The sequence below is a fragment of the Vanellus vanellus genome, assembly GCF_965231255.1.
Source record: "Vanellus vanellus genome assembly, chromosome: 7".
NCBI lineage: Eukaryota > Metazoa > Chordata > Aves > Charadriiformes > Charadriidae > Vanellus > Vanellus vanellus.
In genome coordinates, this window is record NC_138912.1 from 33,659,136 (window position 1) to 33,676,040 (window position 16,905).

General features: G+C 40.5%; 1 protein-coding gene across 1 annotated transcript in view; it reads right to left on the bottom strand.

The window, feature by feature from the left end:
* ANK3 (ankyrin 3) overlaps positions 1–16,905 on the bottom strand; it is a gene marked incomplete at its 5' end in the record, with an annotated part of 210,121 nt that overhangs the window by 52,667 nt on the left and 140,549 nt on the right. Inside the window, 3 exons of the mRNA XM_082486798.1 lie at positions 2,603–2,757; positions 5,828–6,052; positions 13,666–13,772. Coding sequence (XP_082342924.1) covers positions 2,603–2,757; positions 5,828–6,052; positions 13,666–13,772 — 487 coding nt within the window. The remainder of the gene's footprint in view (positions 1–2,602; positions 2,758–5,827; positions 6,053–13,665; positions 13,773–16,905) is intronic.

Sequence of the window (16,905 nt, forward strand, 5' to 3'; positions counted from 1 at the left end):
ATGTTAAGGAGCTGGGAATAAAAGGCTGATCGCCCTCCTTCGCTACACAGACAGGAACGAACTAGTGAATCACAGCAGGTCTAACACAAAATGGACCAGCTGCTTTTTGATAGAAAAACAAGTGCTCCTGCAGCATGTTACGGCGTTCAGAGATTTTCTTGCAGAGACACACTAAACTTTTGGAAATGACTGGACAATGTGGCTGCTTTCTATTTCAATTAAAGATTGCTTCTGCCTCCAGATTTCATACCTGGAATAAAACTTCTTCCAAAGTTATGGCTCCTGAGATGCAAGATATTGCTTCAGAGCCAAGTCTAATTGCTGTATTTTGTGACAAACCAGTAAAAGTTCAGATTAAAAAAAAAAGGCATTTAATTCTACAATTTTGTAATTTTATGTCATTGCTTAGAAGACCTTTTACACAGAAAAGGTGTCATTTAACTGGAGCACAATTTTGTCAGGACCATTGCACATTTTAATAAAGGGTTTTTTTTGTTTTGTTTTCTTAAGTAGAGAAGGATTAAGCTAAAATGAACTGAAAAAATAATCAACACAATGCTCTGGGTGTGTCTGCAGAATTTTTTCTCCTTTCCATCTCAGAAATGATTGCCTGGATTGGTAAATGGCATTTTTGTGTCTTGGCTTTTAAGGTGTCAAATAGTTTCACTCTAAGGGAATAGTCCAGAGTCCATCATACTTTCTGTGATTCACTGGCTGTAACATATACCCGCTAACCTCAAACAGCAGTTCCCCAGAAGGGAAGAGCCACCTGACACCCTCAACAGATCAGAAAGTTGTACTCCAACTCCAGTTGTTTGGCTTCAAATTGTGAAGCTTATTATTTTAGGCTCTAAGTACTGAGGGCTTCATGCCCTCTTCTCTCAAAGTGTTTTTATTTATTGAGCTCTCTTTTCTGTAAACTGTGAATTTATCCATATGGCACCTCTGGAGAGCTCCTTCATAAGTGATGCAAGTTGGACCACTTTAGAACAGTGTTTTTATGCCCAGATTTCCTATCCCAAAATTGAACTAAGCTCAATTTGGAAAGCACTTGAAGTAAATAAGCAAGCTACTGATCAGTTCTGACTACCTCACCACCGACAAGACACCAATACTTCACCCAAATGCCAAATCATTACTTCCTATCTCATGCTAGTGAGCAGAGAAGGAGGGGGTAGTGGTGAGAGTTTTCTTTCACAAAGGCTGCACAACTACTGCCTTCGATCCTGAAGCAATTCTTCCCCAAGCAATGCTATCCTGGGCCACGCTCGTTTTTTTGCCCGTTCCACTGCTTTTAGGTAGCCTTCTGTGATGAGGTTTATTGCATTTTCCCAAACCCACTGACCTAACACTTGTAGTGTTTCTGCCCCACTGCTTGATTGGTTTCTATTATATTTATTTCAAAATAAATAGCTACAATAGATCATCACACGTAACAAGCAGATCTTTGCCATTGCTCTGTATTTTTACAAGTTCATGTGCAGTTCAAGTACTTTGAAGTCAAAATACTACACAAGCCCGTTCTGCTGTTCCTATTCCCAGATGACCAGGAAATCAGTACAAATGCTAAATCTCAGATGTCCAGGGAGCCCTTCACAACAGCACTACCCTCCCCTTCCATGCTCTCAAAGCATGCCTTTGGCTGAGGCTGCCCTCTTCAAAGGAGGACTGGCCAAGATCAAAGGCAGACCCTGCTCGCAGATACCTCTCATAGCTGCCATTCACAGCCTCATCATTTGTTTCAAATGCTTTTGCTGATAATGAAAGACCTCTCCTGCAGCTGGGACCTCACCACACTGACTTTCTGTAGGAGGTTATCCAGAGAAAATCCTGTGGATAAACCCTTACAGAAAACCAAACCACAAGCAATTTCATTCGCACTCAGGTGCAAAGAGCTCAAGCAACGGTTTATCAGCACAAATAACAAAAAATACTTGCTAGGACAAGAAAGCAGCGGTGCCAAGGCCTCACTGCAGCCCCAGCCTGGCTTTGCCTGCCATGTGCCTGCAGGGACCATCTGTCACAGCATCTTCTGACAAACTGTGTACAGCTGAGTCCTCTCATCTTAAGGGACTCCCACATAAACAGCAACGTCCAAGCAAAAGAAGGGAGCCAGACTTCCCAGATGGGCATCGGAAAGGCAGGTTGTGTATTTGTGGGAGGCAACCTCTAACGATACCAGTTCAAAGAAGAACGGCCTATGGGCTGAGGTCTACATTTGTGGGAAAGTCTGATATAACTGATATTTGCACTTCACCCTTGGTTTGGAATGACCTTCACGTGGCCCTGCCTGAGCAGCAGAAACACGCTTACCTCCAGCTGGGATGTTATTCTCAACTTCACGCTGTAAAGCAACTGTGCAACTTTCCTTAAACTTGGCAAGACTTCAGACCAAAACTTACCACTGATTTCAGGATGTCTCCAGGCCGCTGCTGAACAATTTCTCTTTACACTCTTTCCATTAGTTTAATATATAACACACACTGTATTCCCCAGTCTCGGATATCCCCTGTGCTGATTTGCTTTAGGGTTGCTTTAGCCTGCTCATGTTTGCAAGCCTGCACAAAGGTAAGACTTGCTAAAGCTTTGAGAAAAAGTTTACCTTCGTCCATGCCGTTGAGTATTTCGGTTAAGTCTTCATGTTTGCTGTCATACTGGTGCTCCTTCCATGTTTCACCATTTTCACTTCGAAGTACGATTAGCTCTCTTTCCTTTCCTCTCATTGATCCAAAATGAGGGATTTCCACTATGACAGGGCTAGAGAAAAAAGAATCATATTATTTTTAACCCTATATCTCCTCACTGCCCTTAATTTCCTATGGGCATTAAGTCCTTAAGAAAACTGTAGTCATTTTAAATAGTTCGCACTGTTATGGTAAAAATGTTTTTAAAATTGCCAAAGCTGCACAATCCTTTATCATTTAAACTATAATTAATAGAAAACTTAAAAATAATCATATAAAGCTCATTTTTAATGTAAATCTTCTGAAACAGCTGCCTACATGATAAAATAGTGACAACTTTCGCTAGGGAGAGCTCTCCCTGCTCATTTATCCCAGGATGTAGGTGATCCAACCTGCCTCCAGCACAAACAACAGTGCTGACTTTTAATTGGCATTAGCATAGTCAAAGTTCGGATTTGGCTCAAGGGATTTAAAGGGGCAAAGTCAGTTCAGAAACAGTCCAGCAATCCAAACGCATGCAACAGCTATTGACTGCAGCAGGAACTGTGCATGCATGTAGGTTTTAAACTTCAAACTAAGTCTCAAACTTTTCAAAGCTCTCCCTGGCTCTCTGTTGATGCAGCTCCTGTGAAACGCAAGAGGTTGTTTCTCATTAGCTTCACTTTCTGGTTCTCATGCCCAGAACCACAGCTGCAACATCCACACTGGGGAATGTTTAGATCCTTTCACAATGGATTTCTCCGAGTTAAGCAACATCACAACCACATTTATATTAGTTGCTGTCAAACATTTGGGAGGGGAAAGAAAGGGAATGAGAAGGTGGTTAATAATACACCTATGTCACCAGACAATGTATCTTCAACAGAGGACTGCAAGTGCATTACTGAACAGTTATTGTGAACAACCGACAGAAACCACCATTCGCTTCATGTGCCATTCCTTAACAAAACAGACACTTTTGCCAAACACTTCACAGGCAGGATATGCATTTTAAAGTATGCTAAGACAAACCGACTGAGATCACACAGTAAGGGAACAATTACGGATTATGCAGCTTTAAGACATTTAAATAGACAGTATCATTATTTTCCTACAGAGGTTGTAAAGGATTTCACTGCTTTGTAATAACTCGGTTAAAAGTAGCATCACATGATGGGAGAAGTATGCAGCACTTCTATGGCACTGTACACCTGCAAGGTGTTGGGTGCGTTCACCAATTACCTGATCACAACAGCCGTTACGAGGAAAAACAAACTAGTTGGAAGTCCAGTTTTCACATTAAATACCAAGGGAGAATAGTTAGGTAGTATTTTTTGCCATGAAAATAGAAGATGACAGTTTAATTAATACGTCTTTTAGATGCTTTTAAGAGCACCCAGGCTGTTACTCTAATCTCAAGTCCTTTAACAAGAAATAGGAATGTAGCTGCTCTCTCCCATTGTGCACAGCAAGTAAATACCAAAAATTCAAATACATTGCTGAAGATATTTACTGTCTAGTTCAAAAAGAGTATAAAGTGAAAACTAACACTGTAGTACAATCTTTGCAGGCTAATATTTCAGATACTGTCTCTGTAAATATTTAGAAACCACACGATTTTGTGCATGACATTTCACAAGAATACTCAGTGAGAAGGTATTGAACAGGTTTGGAACACCAAACACTCACCAATGTTTTGCAAACCTAATGCAATAAATTTCACAATATGGTTTGAAAACAACAAAAATATATGGAAGCATTCTTACATTTTTAGACCATACACCGCAGTTCCTTTGGGTAGCATACTTGGCTTTATAAATTTATTTTAACAAGATGCCTCCTGCAGGTTGAAAAGATTAGTATTTCTCCAACCTTGTTGAATGAAGCCATTCACTCAATTTCATTTTTTATAAATAATCTTTCATAAATAATATTTACGTAACCACAGTTTACAAATGCCCTTCCCAAAACAAACTCACTCGAGGCCTGTAAATACCTTCTCTACCACAGGGTTGAACTTAAAGGACTGTCACTGTGTATTAAAAATGTATTTGATGCAGCTGAAACACTTCAAATTTAAAAAATTACAAAAACACAGAAGTTATGAAAGCAGAATGCTGGCAGTGAATTTTACATGCCTATAAGCACAAGGTAGTAGCAGAGCTATATTTAAATCAAGCCACTATGATTTTCTTTCAGTGACATAAATCAACTGAAAGCTTTAGAAAACTTAAAAAAAAATAAAATGGGAATAACAAAAAACTGGAAACAAAAGAAAAACTGTAGACATTCTGTATCTTTTCCGTACATATCCTACCCAATAAATTTTGTTCCTTGTGGACCAAGCTGCAGGATTCGGCTAACCATGCTCTCGCCCTCATTTAGAGGGGGAGGAGTGTTAGGAAGATGCAGTTTACTGAATAACATCCATGCAGCAGGAAGAGAAACGAGAAGGGGAAATTAGGAACAAGCTGTCATTCCCGACAGAACCGGCAGTTTACACCAGGGTGCCACTCATGGTAATGAACAAAATTTATAATTAGGAAAAAAAAGCCACATCATAGTGGATTGTTTGCCCTATTTTAAGTTTTTAAAAACATCAGTTCCTAGCATTTGTACTACTCGATGCTCTACAGGAAGTGCTCCGCCATCGCTCTCAGTGGCTTTGCTCCACGGGATGGAGACAGGCAGCTCCCAGCAACTCCAGCAGGAGCCATGCACATGCTGCCACATGGGGAACAGAGCTCAATATTTAGGTCCTTGTGGGTCACTTAAGGACACATTTTTGTGACAGTGATGTTTCTCCAATATTCAGCGAGGAAGAGGGTCAAAACCTGTTCCGGGTTACAGGCTTACAGGCGTCTGACTCCTCCTGACTTCAAAGGCAGGTTGCATGAGTAGATGGGGCAAGACCTGTCCTTTTCATGGCTTTCCTTACCTTCGGCTCCACCCTGCGGTCATCATAGAGGCAAAGCTCCCCTTAAAATACAAGGGTACTTTCTGGAAGGAATGGCAGGTTGGCATTTTTTAATATGTCAAGTTAAGTAGCCTATCTGACATGCTCAGATGAGGTAAAGTCAATGTTTAACTACTTAGATCCACAGGATAAAGGGAATCAAAGATGCAACATGAGCGTAAACAATGAAATTCAAAGAACAACTCACCCTAAAAATTGTGCCCCTGCTGGCCCCATTTCTACAAGTCTACTTGCTAATCCTTCTCCTTCGACCATCGGTGGCGGGGTGGCCAGTTTATGCCTCTTTACCAAGCGGCAGGTGATGCGGGTTGGTGCTGTGCACTTGCGTGGTGGGATAATTATTCTCATTCCATGATGGCGACTACCCCTCATCGAACCCCCACGTGCATCAACCATAAAACTAACCAGGAAACTGTAGGGAAAAGGAAACATGTCATGAAAACGGTCACAAAACAAGCAGAAGACCAGCAAAAAGTCAACTGCCACAGTCTTTAAAACATTATTAGAAAAGTCCTCCCGATCCCAGCTAAACTAAAAAGAACATGAAGATTCTTTTAAAACTTATACTTACACGTTAATTACTGGTTATCAAAAGCAGGAATTGCTAAAGGTCTAGCAACATCATGGTGAAATGAATAGGTGCTACTGAGTAATTGGATTAAAAGAGTGCACAAGTAGCGTATTAGTAGTGGTTTATTAGAATTTTAAAACATCCTTCTGTTACTGTTAGCTCTACTGTCTGTAAACACGAGTAATTAGCCTCACACACAGAAAGGAATCGGACAATGTAGAAAAAGGAGAATCAAAAATGCTTATTATTTTGGGGATCTCAGTCTTCAAAACCTCCTCACAGTCTCATTTGCAAACACTCCTGACGGCTGGCAGCACCAGTGATGGCACCATGAGTGACAGTCAGTCCAGGTTACTAAGCACTTCCACTGATGGGGAATGAGTGAGAATATCAAGTACACAACTTTCTTTAGGCTGCTGGCACTCTGGAGAAAATCATGCCGTTATTCCTCTGTGATAATGACACTCATTAGCAAAAAGCGATATTAGAGAAAAATCGCATTTGCCAGTGTCATTCCAGTGCATAATTTTCCATTTAAGAATAGAAAGGTAAGCCACTACATTTGTAAGTGGTGAGTGGTATACTTTAAAATAAAATTATTCTTATTAGCAAGGGAATAATGAATATTAACAAGCATAATCATTAACAGCTGTGGTTTATTTCATCTATGAAATGCTGAGAAACTGCATATGTGAAGTGTTACTGTCTTTAATAGAACAGTGACCGGGAAGGGGAGTCTCCTCCCAGGACCAAAACCAGACTTCAGCCCATTTCAAAACTCTGCAGCAAAAATCCTTCCAATTTACAGTTTCCTGCAGGGCTAAACAGCTATGGGGGGTCTCCTCCGGTGCTTCAAAATACCTTCCCTTTTCCTCTGTAGCATAAGCTGCTGAGAAAGAATAGCTTCAGGTAGAAGATGCAATAACAGGCCAGTACCAAGAGGGACACGAGTTACCAACTCAGTCTTGATGCCAATACATTTTTTGTTGGCTCCTTCTGTGTGATATGCAGACACTGACGTAGCTGGCAGAACTGCTGTATGGTTTCACTATTTTCAAGGCTGTTGCCAGAACTTCCAGATCTTAAGAACTAAACCTTCACATGATTAACACATGAATCCATTTAATTTCCTGGTTCCCTACTGTAAACTGAACTATGGGTAAGAGCCAATATTGCAGGGGGGTCATGAAGATTCTTTAAAAAAAGCATCCAGGTGCTGTGAAGTATGAATGGGAATTTGTGTAAAACTGTTACATTTGCTTTTGACACCAGCAGGATATCAAAAGTGACAGCTGACGTGCATTGGCCAGACCTGAAATAAGCTGCATTTGCAAGTCCAGCCGACGAGGGTGGGAAAAACCTGCAAAAAAGCAGGAGTGTAATCAAAACTTGAAATTTAGTGGACTGCAGGAGACAGGGGGGTAGGACAAAAGCTGTAAATATATGAAGCGGGACAGAAAGGTTGTCCAACTGAATTCCAGATACAGAAATTGCTACATTGCCTTTCTTCAAACCAAATGAAAATCCATCAGTAAAGATGGGGAGGTGAAACAGCTCTCTGAGATGACCCTAACCCAACTATATCATTTCCTGTGCCCCAGACACTTTATAATAGCGAAGCATGGAATATCCACAGTAGTTTTCATACAAATCAACTGTATCCACATTTCTCTCCTAGATAAACACACTGTACACTACTGAACAAATCCAAATGTTGCCACCAGGGTACCCCAATTCCTCATAAGAGGAACTGTTTCAGTGGGACAGGATCTTTGGTGACTGGCTAACCAAATGCTTTCTACAAATACTAGATCCACGTCAAAAACAAAATGCTCAGTCTTTAAATTATAGAGTACATAAACTATGCTAATCTTAATATTTATAGATCACAAGAGCTTAGATGTCTGTAAAATTTGACTGGAACACTTTTCTGTTTGCTAACAAAAGGCTGTAACAAGCAGAGACACCAGCTCCAGAGAGCCTGGGCCTTCGGGGTTCCCTCTCCCCTCTGCTCACTGAGCACCATTAGTTTGTCAGCATGTCTGTGTTGCTTTTTCTCCCTGCAACTGCTCTATACGGTGGGTGGTGAAGGCTGACGGTAAGAGGCAGATGCCACCAAGCATGTGGAAGGGTAGGCCAATGGGTGGTCTTCAGGGCCAGCAAGGAGCCAGCTCGTGACTAGCTGTGAAGAGAGTTCACGACAATCCATTAAAATTTACTATGAAGCAAAGCAAAATATTAAGGAGGGACCCACAGCCCTCGGTCACTGAAGGGAGAATACCAAAAGGACTATGTTACAATCAGTGCTTTGGTGGCGTTTTAAAAACGTGCATGGTTTTTGTCTGCACAGAAGATGGGCCCACTTCAGACTACATGGAAGCGTGCAGGGCGGAGGGGTGGCTGGCTGGAGCATCCCTTCAGGGTTGGTGCTGCAGCAGCTCCGGGGAGGCACATCTGGTCAGTGTACCACAGAGCAACAGAGAGAGGGGCCTCCGAGGGAGCTTGGCAAGGCTGGGCTTGGCCTGATGGCTCGGTCCAAAGCAATGTTTTGGAGAGCTGCCTATCACGTACGTGATTACTGGCATGTTAAGCCAGCTTGGAATTAAAAAAAAAAAAAAAAAAAAAGGAGTTTTTCATCTAATGCAAAAATGCCAAAGCTTGCATTCAGATAAGATGTTTTCTCTGTATCCAAACTATTTAAATGATGCAAGTATGTCAGAGCAGATTTTCAAAAAATCTCCAGGCACCTAAATTAACTGACTAAAAATAATACAAAAATCAATGGAAGTTAAAACTAAGTACGTGTAAAAATGAGGCCCCGAGTTCTCAGGTACGTTTAGGTTGTCACGCAGAGATAGCTGAGTTGGGTTTGATGACAGACATGGATACCAGTCCAGCCCTGGCAACCTGGGGCTTAGCGCTGCTAATGCACAGCGCTCACAGCAAGTGCAGATTAACCCTTGACATGAGCCTGTGCCCCACCGCAGGAACTAGCCCACTGCAGCCAGCTTTGGGGTCTACACCACACTGCAGCCTTTGGCGAAGACAAAACTTTTAGCAGATCAGCCTTTATGCATATTGTTCCCATATAAAGACAATCATTGTCAACAGTATATTAGTTATTTCCTTGTTTAGTTTTCAAATTAGTGGTTTACCATTTGAAACAATAACAGTAATTCCAAACAGTATTTCATGCACTTTCTATCAAAAAGATTAGTAGCCGATGCTTACCTAAATTAATGCTGCACTAATAATGGAAACTACAATATGATCTCTAAAACACAATGCTAAATGCTAATGAGCATTTCTACTTGAATACATGGAAGGGATAAGGATGTGGGCGAATGCACTACAAACATCTACACACACTCTGTGGGAGAAGAGTTTTAAAAAAAATAAAATGAGGATTCACAGAAAGCACAGAGTTATCACCTTGAATCATACTGGGGAAGTGGAGAGGAATAGCTGCAAAATAATTTAGAAAGCAAATGGGAAAAATTAATGTAAGATAATTAGAGGCAAGCAACAGAAAATATCAATAATAAGCGCAAAGGAAAAGTAACAATCAGAAAAATAACAAAAGCAACACATTTGAAGGCCAACTTTAGAAATTATTTGGCTTTTGCTTTGCATATTGTGACCTATGTCATATTAAATACGCTACATATGGAAAAAAATCTGAAAGGAAGTGTTCATTTAATTAGTCAGCACAAGTCCATAATTTCTCTGAGAAATGCAGAAGCACATGGAGAAAAGTATTTGCAATTTACTTAGGTCAACAAAGAATTTATTGTAACACAACATATTTATGTAATTCCCCAAACATGCTCCACTATGCCATGGAAAACTAGTTCTTGCACTTTTCTATAGCAGTTTATTTTCCGAAGTATAATGTATAGATATGTATGGCAGGGTACTTGAAAGGAGTATCGGTCCTCGCTATTCGTTACACTGCTTTCAAAAATGAGTTCTTCTGTGTGTGCAGGAGGTTGGAGTAAACTGTAATTAATCTGATGTATTCCACATTGCGAGACTGGATCCAGTATTTCTGAGTTTCTCAATATGGTAGGCAGTGTAACACATTAATTTCTTTCCTTCAGCTAAGAAAACGAAGGAGTTAAAAAAGACAACGTGAACAGAGCACACCCACATTTTAGCTCGGGAAAGTTGCACGAGTAAGCTCACATATGAAAGCCGAAGGTCATTTTGGTGAAGGGTGTCTACCCTTCCAGAGGCCTCAAGATTCATGACACATTTCAGTGTGCTGCTTACAATGGACCCTGTTCAAAATATATGCTGGCAAAACAATTTATCTGAACTCAGAAAGAAAAACATAAAACATTATCTTGGCTTAAAGAAAGGAAAAACCAGAAGAGTCGAAATTACTGCCAACAATTCCTTCTTTCTTCCTCTTTCACTGACACATCGCTGGATCTCCACATCTTGCTCCCCAAATTCCCCTTCTGCCTCAGTTAAGAAATGGGAACAACCTGTGATGCTCTCTTCTGACAGTGGGTAAATGGGGAAAAGAGCAACCCGAGGGAGCGGACTGCAGAGGAGCTCCCCCAGCACAGCACATTGCGCAGCCCGGGGGAGGATGAGGAATGCAAAGAGCGGTGGGGTCAGGCCCTGCCCGCAGGGTGACCCAGACCACGAGGGCTGCCCAGTTGGCATACCTCTGCCTATGGCCACAGAAAGAGCTGGGGACTAACCCAGGGGATGAAGCACTGCAAACAAGCAGAAAAGGAGTTACTCTTCAGAAAAAGACTGGCAGAAGACAAGCGAAGTCATGATCCTCTGCACATCAGATGTGCTGAGGTACTGGAAGATGTGAAGGGAACATCCGTTGATTGCTTCTAGATGAAGATAACAGGGAAAACCAAACAGTAACATATTATACCACGGGGCAACAACTGAAAAGAAAATAAACAATGAGTGAGGTTTTTTTCCTAACAAAGGAACTGAGTCATCACAGCATCATTTCTGATGGACTTTATCTGTCAAATGAGAAATGTGACAGGTCAGGAAAGCTATACCTGTGTGGAGAACATTTTGGTGGTCTGATCCTCTCCCTCCCGTGCAGCCCCACAGTTTGCTCCGCTGCTGCAGGTCTGCAGCCCTTCCCCTCCGGGCAGCAGCTAAGGCCACCTCTGCGTTAGCAAGGACTGATGTACAAAGGGAGGAGATCTGAAGTAGTTGAGGCGAAAGATGCCATGCCCACAGAATATATGTTTTGGAGGGCTGGAACCATTAGTGAGCACGCTGAAGAACTAAGGGCAGACAAGTATTATCCCAGAGGACGGGCAGGATGCAGACATCAGACCTATTTTGTACCAGGATGAAAAAGAGCCAGAAAATTTTAGACCAATCAGTCTAACCTCAACTACCAGAAATATTCAGGAATAAATTATCCAACAATCAATCTATAAGGGCCTAAAGGATAATCAAAACCAGTGCGACCAGTCCTCAAATCAAAAATGAGGCAAAATATAAGTGGCAAGAGTAACTCATGTCAAATGAATTTCACTTCCTTCTTTGACAGAGTAACTTACCCAGTGGATGTGTGGAAAGTACTGTCTTGGTATTTCAGTAAGAAACTGAGGTATAGTATAGATAAGGTAAGTGCACAATTATCTGAGAAGTTACCTCAAAAGAGATACCATCAATGCTTTACTGTTCAACTGAAAGGAAACTTCAAGTGGAGATTTCGCTGTGCTGTCCCAGGCCAGGTGCTAAGCTAATGTCTCCATTCATGATTTGAACACTGGACAGAAAGAAGGTCTGAGAAGTCTTCAGAAAATAGGATCAGAAGTAAAATCTGCCTTGCTAAAATGGAAAAAGGGTCCGGAACCAATTAACTGAAATAGAGTAAAGGCAAATGTCAACAGATGGAAGAAGCTAAACACATAAGCACAAACAGAAAAAATAACCAGACTGTGGAATTTCAGAAAAGAACCAAGAAATTCTAGCAGATCACAAAAATCAGTCAACAGAAACTGCAGTTACCAAAATGATAATTCTCATTGTGGGATTTCTTAAGATAAGTTGTGCCATGTGTGAGAGTAAAGAGGAAGCGATGCTGCTTAGAAATAAGCTATCATCAAAGAGGTGAGAGCCAGGGGGCAGCAGCAGGGATGCGCTGAAATGTGGGAAGAACCACCTAGGAGGACCTGGGACATTCTAGTCTATAAAAGAGCGGATTACATATCTGCCAACTTATAAAAACTTGTTAAGAGACCAGTAATATATTGCTCTATGAAAAGAAATAGGCTTAATCTGCAGCAAAGAAATTTTGAATATCGGGGGAAAAAATATCATAACAAAGGACAATGAACTACTGAAGCTGGAGACTATAGAGCCTCTTATTTTTAGTGACTATGAAGAAATTAAACATATTTCAGGAATGGCTTGACAACATTTTATCCTGCTGTAATGCAAATGAGTAGACTACCAGCAATCTGAGGTCCTTTGCTGACATACATCTCCGCGATAACCAACGGACTTCAGCTTTTCATTCTGCAACTCTTGACATTTCTACTCTAGCATTGACTGTATGCAGTGTTTTATTAGCTCAGGACCCCAAAACATGTTGTTGTATAAATCTGTTCAGCAGAAGCATCTGCTGACATGTATTGTGGGACTGTAGCTTTAGGTTTGTGGGACTTGCTGCTGTTTTGGAACCGAAATCTTTTGGTATGTGTTGCACTCATTGTCATTATAAGAATGTAATTAGTCATAAAATGGGAAAGTAAATTAAAAAGGATATGAAATTTTGTGTCCCAATCTTGACAATTAAACAACAAATATTTATACTAGACAATCTCATATGCAATGATTCCTCTCAGTTACACATTTATTCATAAATTTTTACAATACGCATTCAAACATTACTACAATTGCATTTAAAATAAGTCTATGTGGTACTGTGAAGAAGCACTAGAATTATAGTGATGACTCATAAGTAAATGAATAGTACCACTAAAATCAAAATACAGATATTGGAGAATAGGCAGGAGAGTTTGGAAGTGTAAATAAAATAAGAGGTTAAAGCCCCCCATATTTGCCTCTGTGAAAGAACAGAAAGCATAACATTATACCTCTGATTTCATATTCCAAATAATTTGATACAATTCAAACAAAATCACCTTATGACACTTAGAAGCAAAGCATAAGCAACATAAAAAGCAAAACAGGACTATTAAAGAGAATCCTGTGGAATTACAATGTTTTGGCATTCAGAAAATTAAGTGCAGAAGCAAGTTTTTGGTTTGATATGCAAGAATTTAGACTGGCTCCTGTTATTAAGCATCCTCATTGAAGTCAGCGTGAATTTTGCCACTGGCTTCAACTGGAGCAGGAACAGGCATGTTATCAGCCATTACAGCAGGCTGTATTCTTCAGCTAACAATACACTTCCACATTTAAAGATAAAGGAAATGTGTTAAGTGACCTACCCAGAATGGATGGGACTTGAAACAAGGTTAACATTGTCCAAGGTGTCTGCAGCCCAGCTATAGTGTCTGAGAGAATCAGAATCAAACTCCCTTTGAAACGTCAGGTGCTTAAAAACATAATAAAAAAGGTTAAATTGAAATTTAAAATTAACACGAAAAACACTTGTCTTAAATACAAGCTTGTTCATATAATTCTATTAAATTTAGATCTGGCCCCTTTCCACGTAACAGTGCTGATATCGCAGGTGTTAAATTACTGGAAATCCCGTAACAGAAACATGGGAGTTCACAGACAAATTAATCTTACGTATCTTCAAGCATTTCTTTTTGCCTTCTTTTTCCACTTCCTTCAGTTACAACTATGCCTGTCTCCAATCTTTACTTACATGTGCAAGGTTAAAAAGATTGAAAAAAGTATTACCATTTGTACTGCAATCATACACCATATAGACAGGCTGTATGATATTCCCCAACAGAAAACGCCATTGGATAGATCCTTATTCAAGCAGAACCTGTGAATAACTTCACTGAGAGTTTAACTGAAGCTGTGAATGCATGACCAAGCTCCTGATGGGAGGAAGGTTTAGTTTGTCTTTATACACGTACAACCAACATGAACGCTGTTTTCTGGAGTGCCACTGTCCCTACTCATCTCTGTAAAAATAGCTTTAACCCTGCGAAGTGCTGGCACACTGCTGCTATAATTAACTGCCCCATCTGACAGACATCAAGGCATAATCTGTTTTTCGCTCCTGACGTGTGTCCTGTGCCCCACAACAAGGTCTCAACTCTTATCTGTATAGCAAACCATTCTAGTAAAATATCCTTTTTTCTCTCTGTTTCTTTCTTTCCCCAGAAATTAAACAAATGAAGTCTTCAAATACTGTATGCCCGTATCTCCAGGGTGCTATGAAAGCTTCAAACAATTTAAGAAGCATTGTCAGAAGTTACATCAATAAAACTAAGTCAAGAAGCTGTCATACGATACACAGTCAATCTTCACCCAAGAAGGCATTAAAGATGTCAGTGGTTCCTCTGAGTAGGTTGTTTTCTGCTTACAGGCAAATACATCTAAAGAGAACAGAGTCCGTAAAGACTAAAATCTTATAGGCTGTTTTCAAATTAAATTCAGTGTGTTCAGGTCACACCTGAGCCAAGCACACACTTCTACACAGGGAAATGTTATTATTTCCATCTATTTTTTTCTATGCACTGGCACATAGAGGTGGTGCAAATGAATTATTTTGAATGGAAATATCAGCATTAGTAGTAAATCTGGTAAAATCATAAGCACACTTCTATTGAGAAGCTTCCACATGACAAGCAAACAGATAGTGCTTTGGTGTTGGCCAGAACCTGCAACCCTCTCGTCACGCTGGGTTTTCCAAAAAACTCCTCTTTCTAGACATTTCTTATTTCAGATGAGCATCCCAGGTGTCCTTCCAAAAACCGTCTACATTATAATTTACTGCCAGTCAACAGAAACATCTTCAAGGTATAACTTTGCTCTGTCATCTGGCCAACGCTGTGGCACATGGCCCAATGCCTCCTCCTTTTGCTACCTTAACTCCTCTAGTGGAATTTTTCATTAAACTTTTTGCTGTAATATAGGCGCTCTAGGCCTGATGGTTCAAGTACAGACAACAGCAATAAGGGGTAAACTTGCATATGTTAAACACCAAGATACACCATCAGAAATACAAGATAAAATGAATGCCATTAAAACAATGGCAATTAAGCAACAGCAGTGGCTTTAATTAGCATAATTTTGAAAAATGTATCAATTTAGTTTATTGAAGACAGTTTTTCTCTTTCCAGTAGAACACTAGGGATTCTCCTACATTTCTCTGAAGAGCCATATTTTAGGCAGGAAAGCCATTGCTGTGGATTTCTGCTATTCCAAGTGATATAACTAACTCCATAAGAGCTCATACTGAGTACGTTATCACTTTTGATACCAAACAGCGTAAGATCCAGACAGTTGGTCTCAGAAGCTGTAGAACTTTAGATAAACGAGAATAAATTTATTCCTTTGCTCAGTGATTAACATTATCTTCAAAAATAAGAGAAAACAAAGAAATATAAAAAATGTGTTAAAAAGAACAACACGATTTAGTGTCTGTTTATGGCTGCTAAGTCATAACAGTGGCACTGCACTGAGGTCCAGGCATACACCAGGACACATCCATCAACAAATAAACACGGGATCACATTTGCTATAAGAGAAGGAAAATGCTAAAGTTCCTTCAGCAGCGTGATACAGAAAACTAAATGTAGGGCCATGTAATTTCCAAGGAAGTATCACCACTCTAAAATATATGTTAGACAGAGGTGCTACTATGCTCACCGGGTTGCTGTAGGTTTGCTTACATGCACACATAGGGTACCTTGGGCTATTCCTTTGTCCTGAGATACTGTCTGTATATCAGGTAACTATATTTTTTGATGCACTCCTTGCTGACGAAGTGCACCCAAAGAGATCTGTTGGATATATTCAGAGCCAGCAAAAGCACAAAGCCTGCAGCCAATAATTTTGGCAGAGAAACAGAGTAGGAAAAGCTAATAGCCGGACACATGCATCTTACATGCAGCACACATCTGTTGATCTCATTTTGTCAGTCTGTTGAAGTGCTGGATTTTCCAGGCAGGCAAAAAAATCTTCCTGTGTAAATTACAATATAAGCAGTCCAGAAGGTGGTACATCATCAGTGACATCAAATCACAGGATTCGTCCTGTGTTTGGTCAGGTCCCAGTGTTCCCTCCCTGGACTGAAGGAGATTAAATATGCATTGCTGTAGGGCGTGGCATCATTAGATGCAAATGCATGTATAAAAATACTGATGGTTCTGCTGGCAAGGATCCTGCTGGTTGCATAACTGAATATCCAGGCTGTGTAATATCAGAGTTCAGCAAACAAGAATTTATGCTTCCTCCCAGATGAATTTATCCAGACAGAAGAGATTCAGCAAGATGCTATGTAACGGACAGCCTGATTCATCCTGCCTTTGGCTGACTAAATTCAGAGGTTGATGTAAATTATTCCATGGAGAAAGTCATTTGAATTTGGTCTGAGCTGCTGCATCCATGGTAACGCACCAGGACACAGAAATCTTAACTTTGCTCCAACCAGGTTATGAGGAACAGTATGGCCTGGACTCAGACTTCCCTGTTGAACAGGGTCAGCAATAAACCACCGAATGCAAACAATGGAGAATATCTTGACTTCCCAGGGAATTATT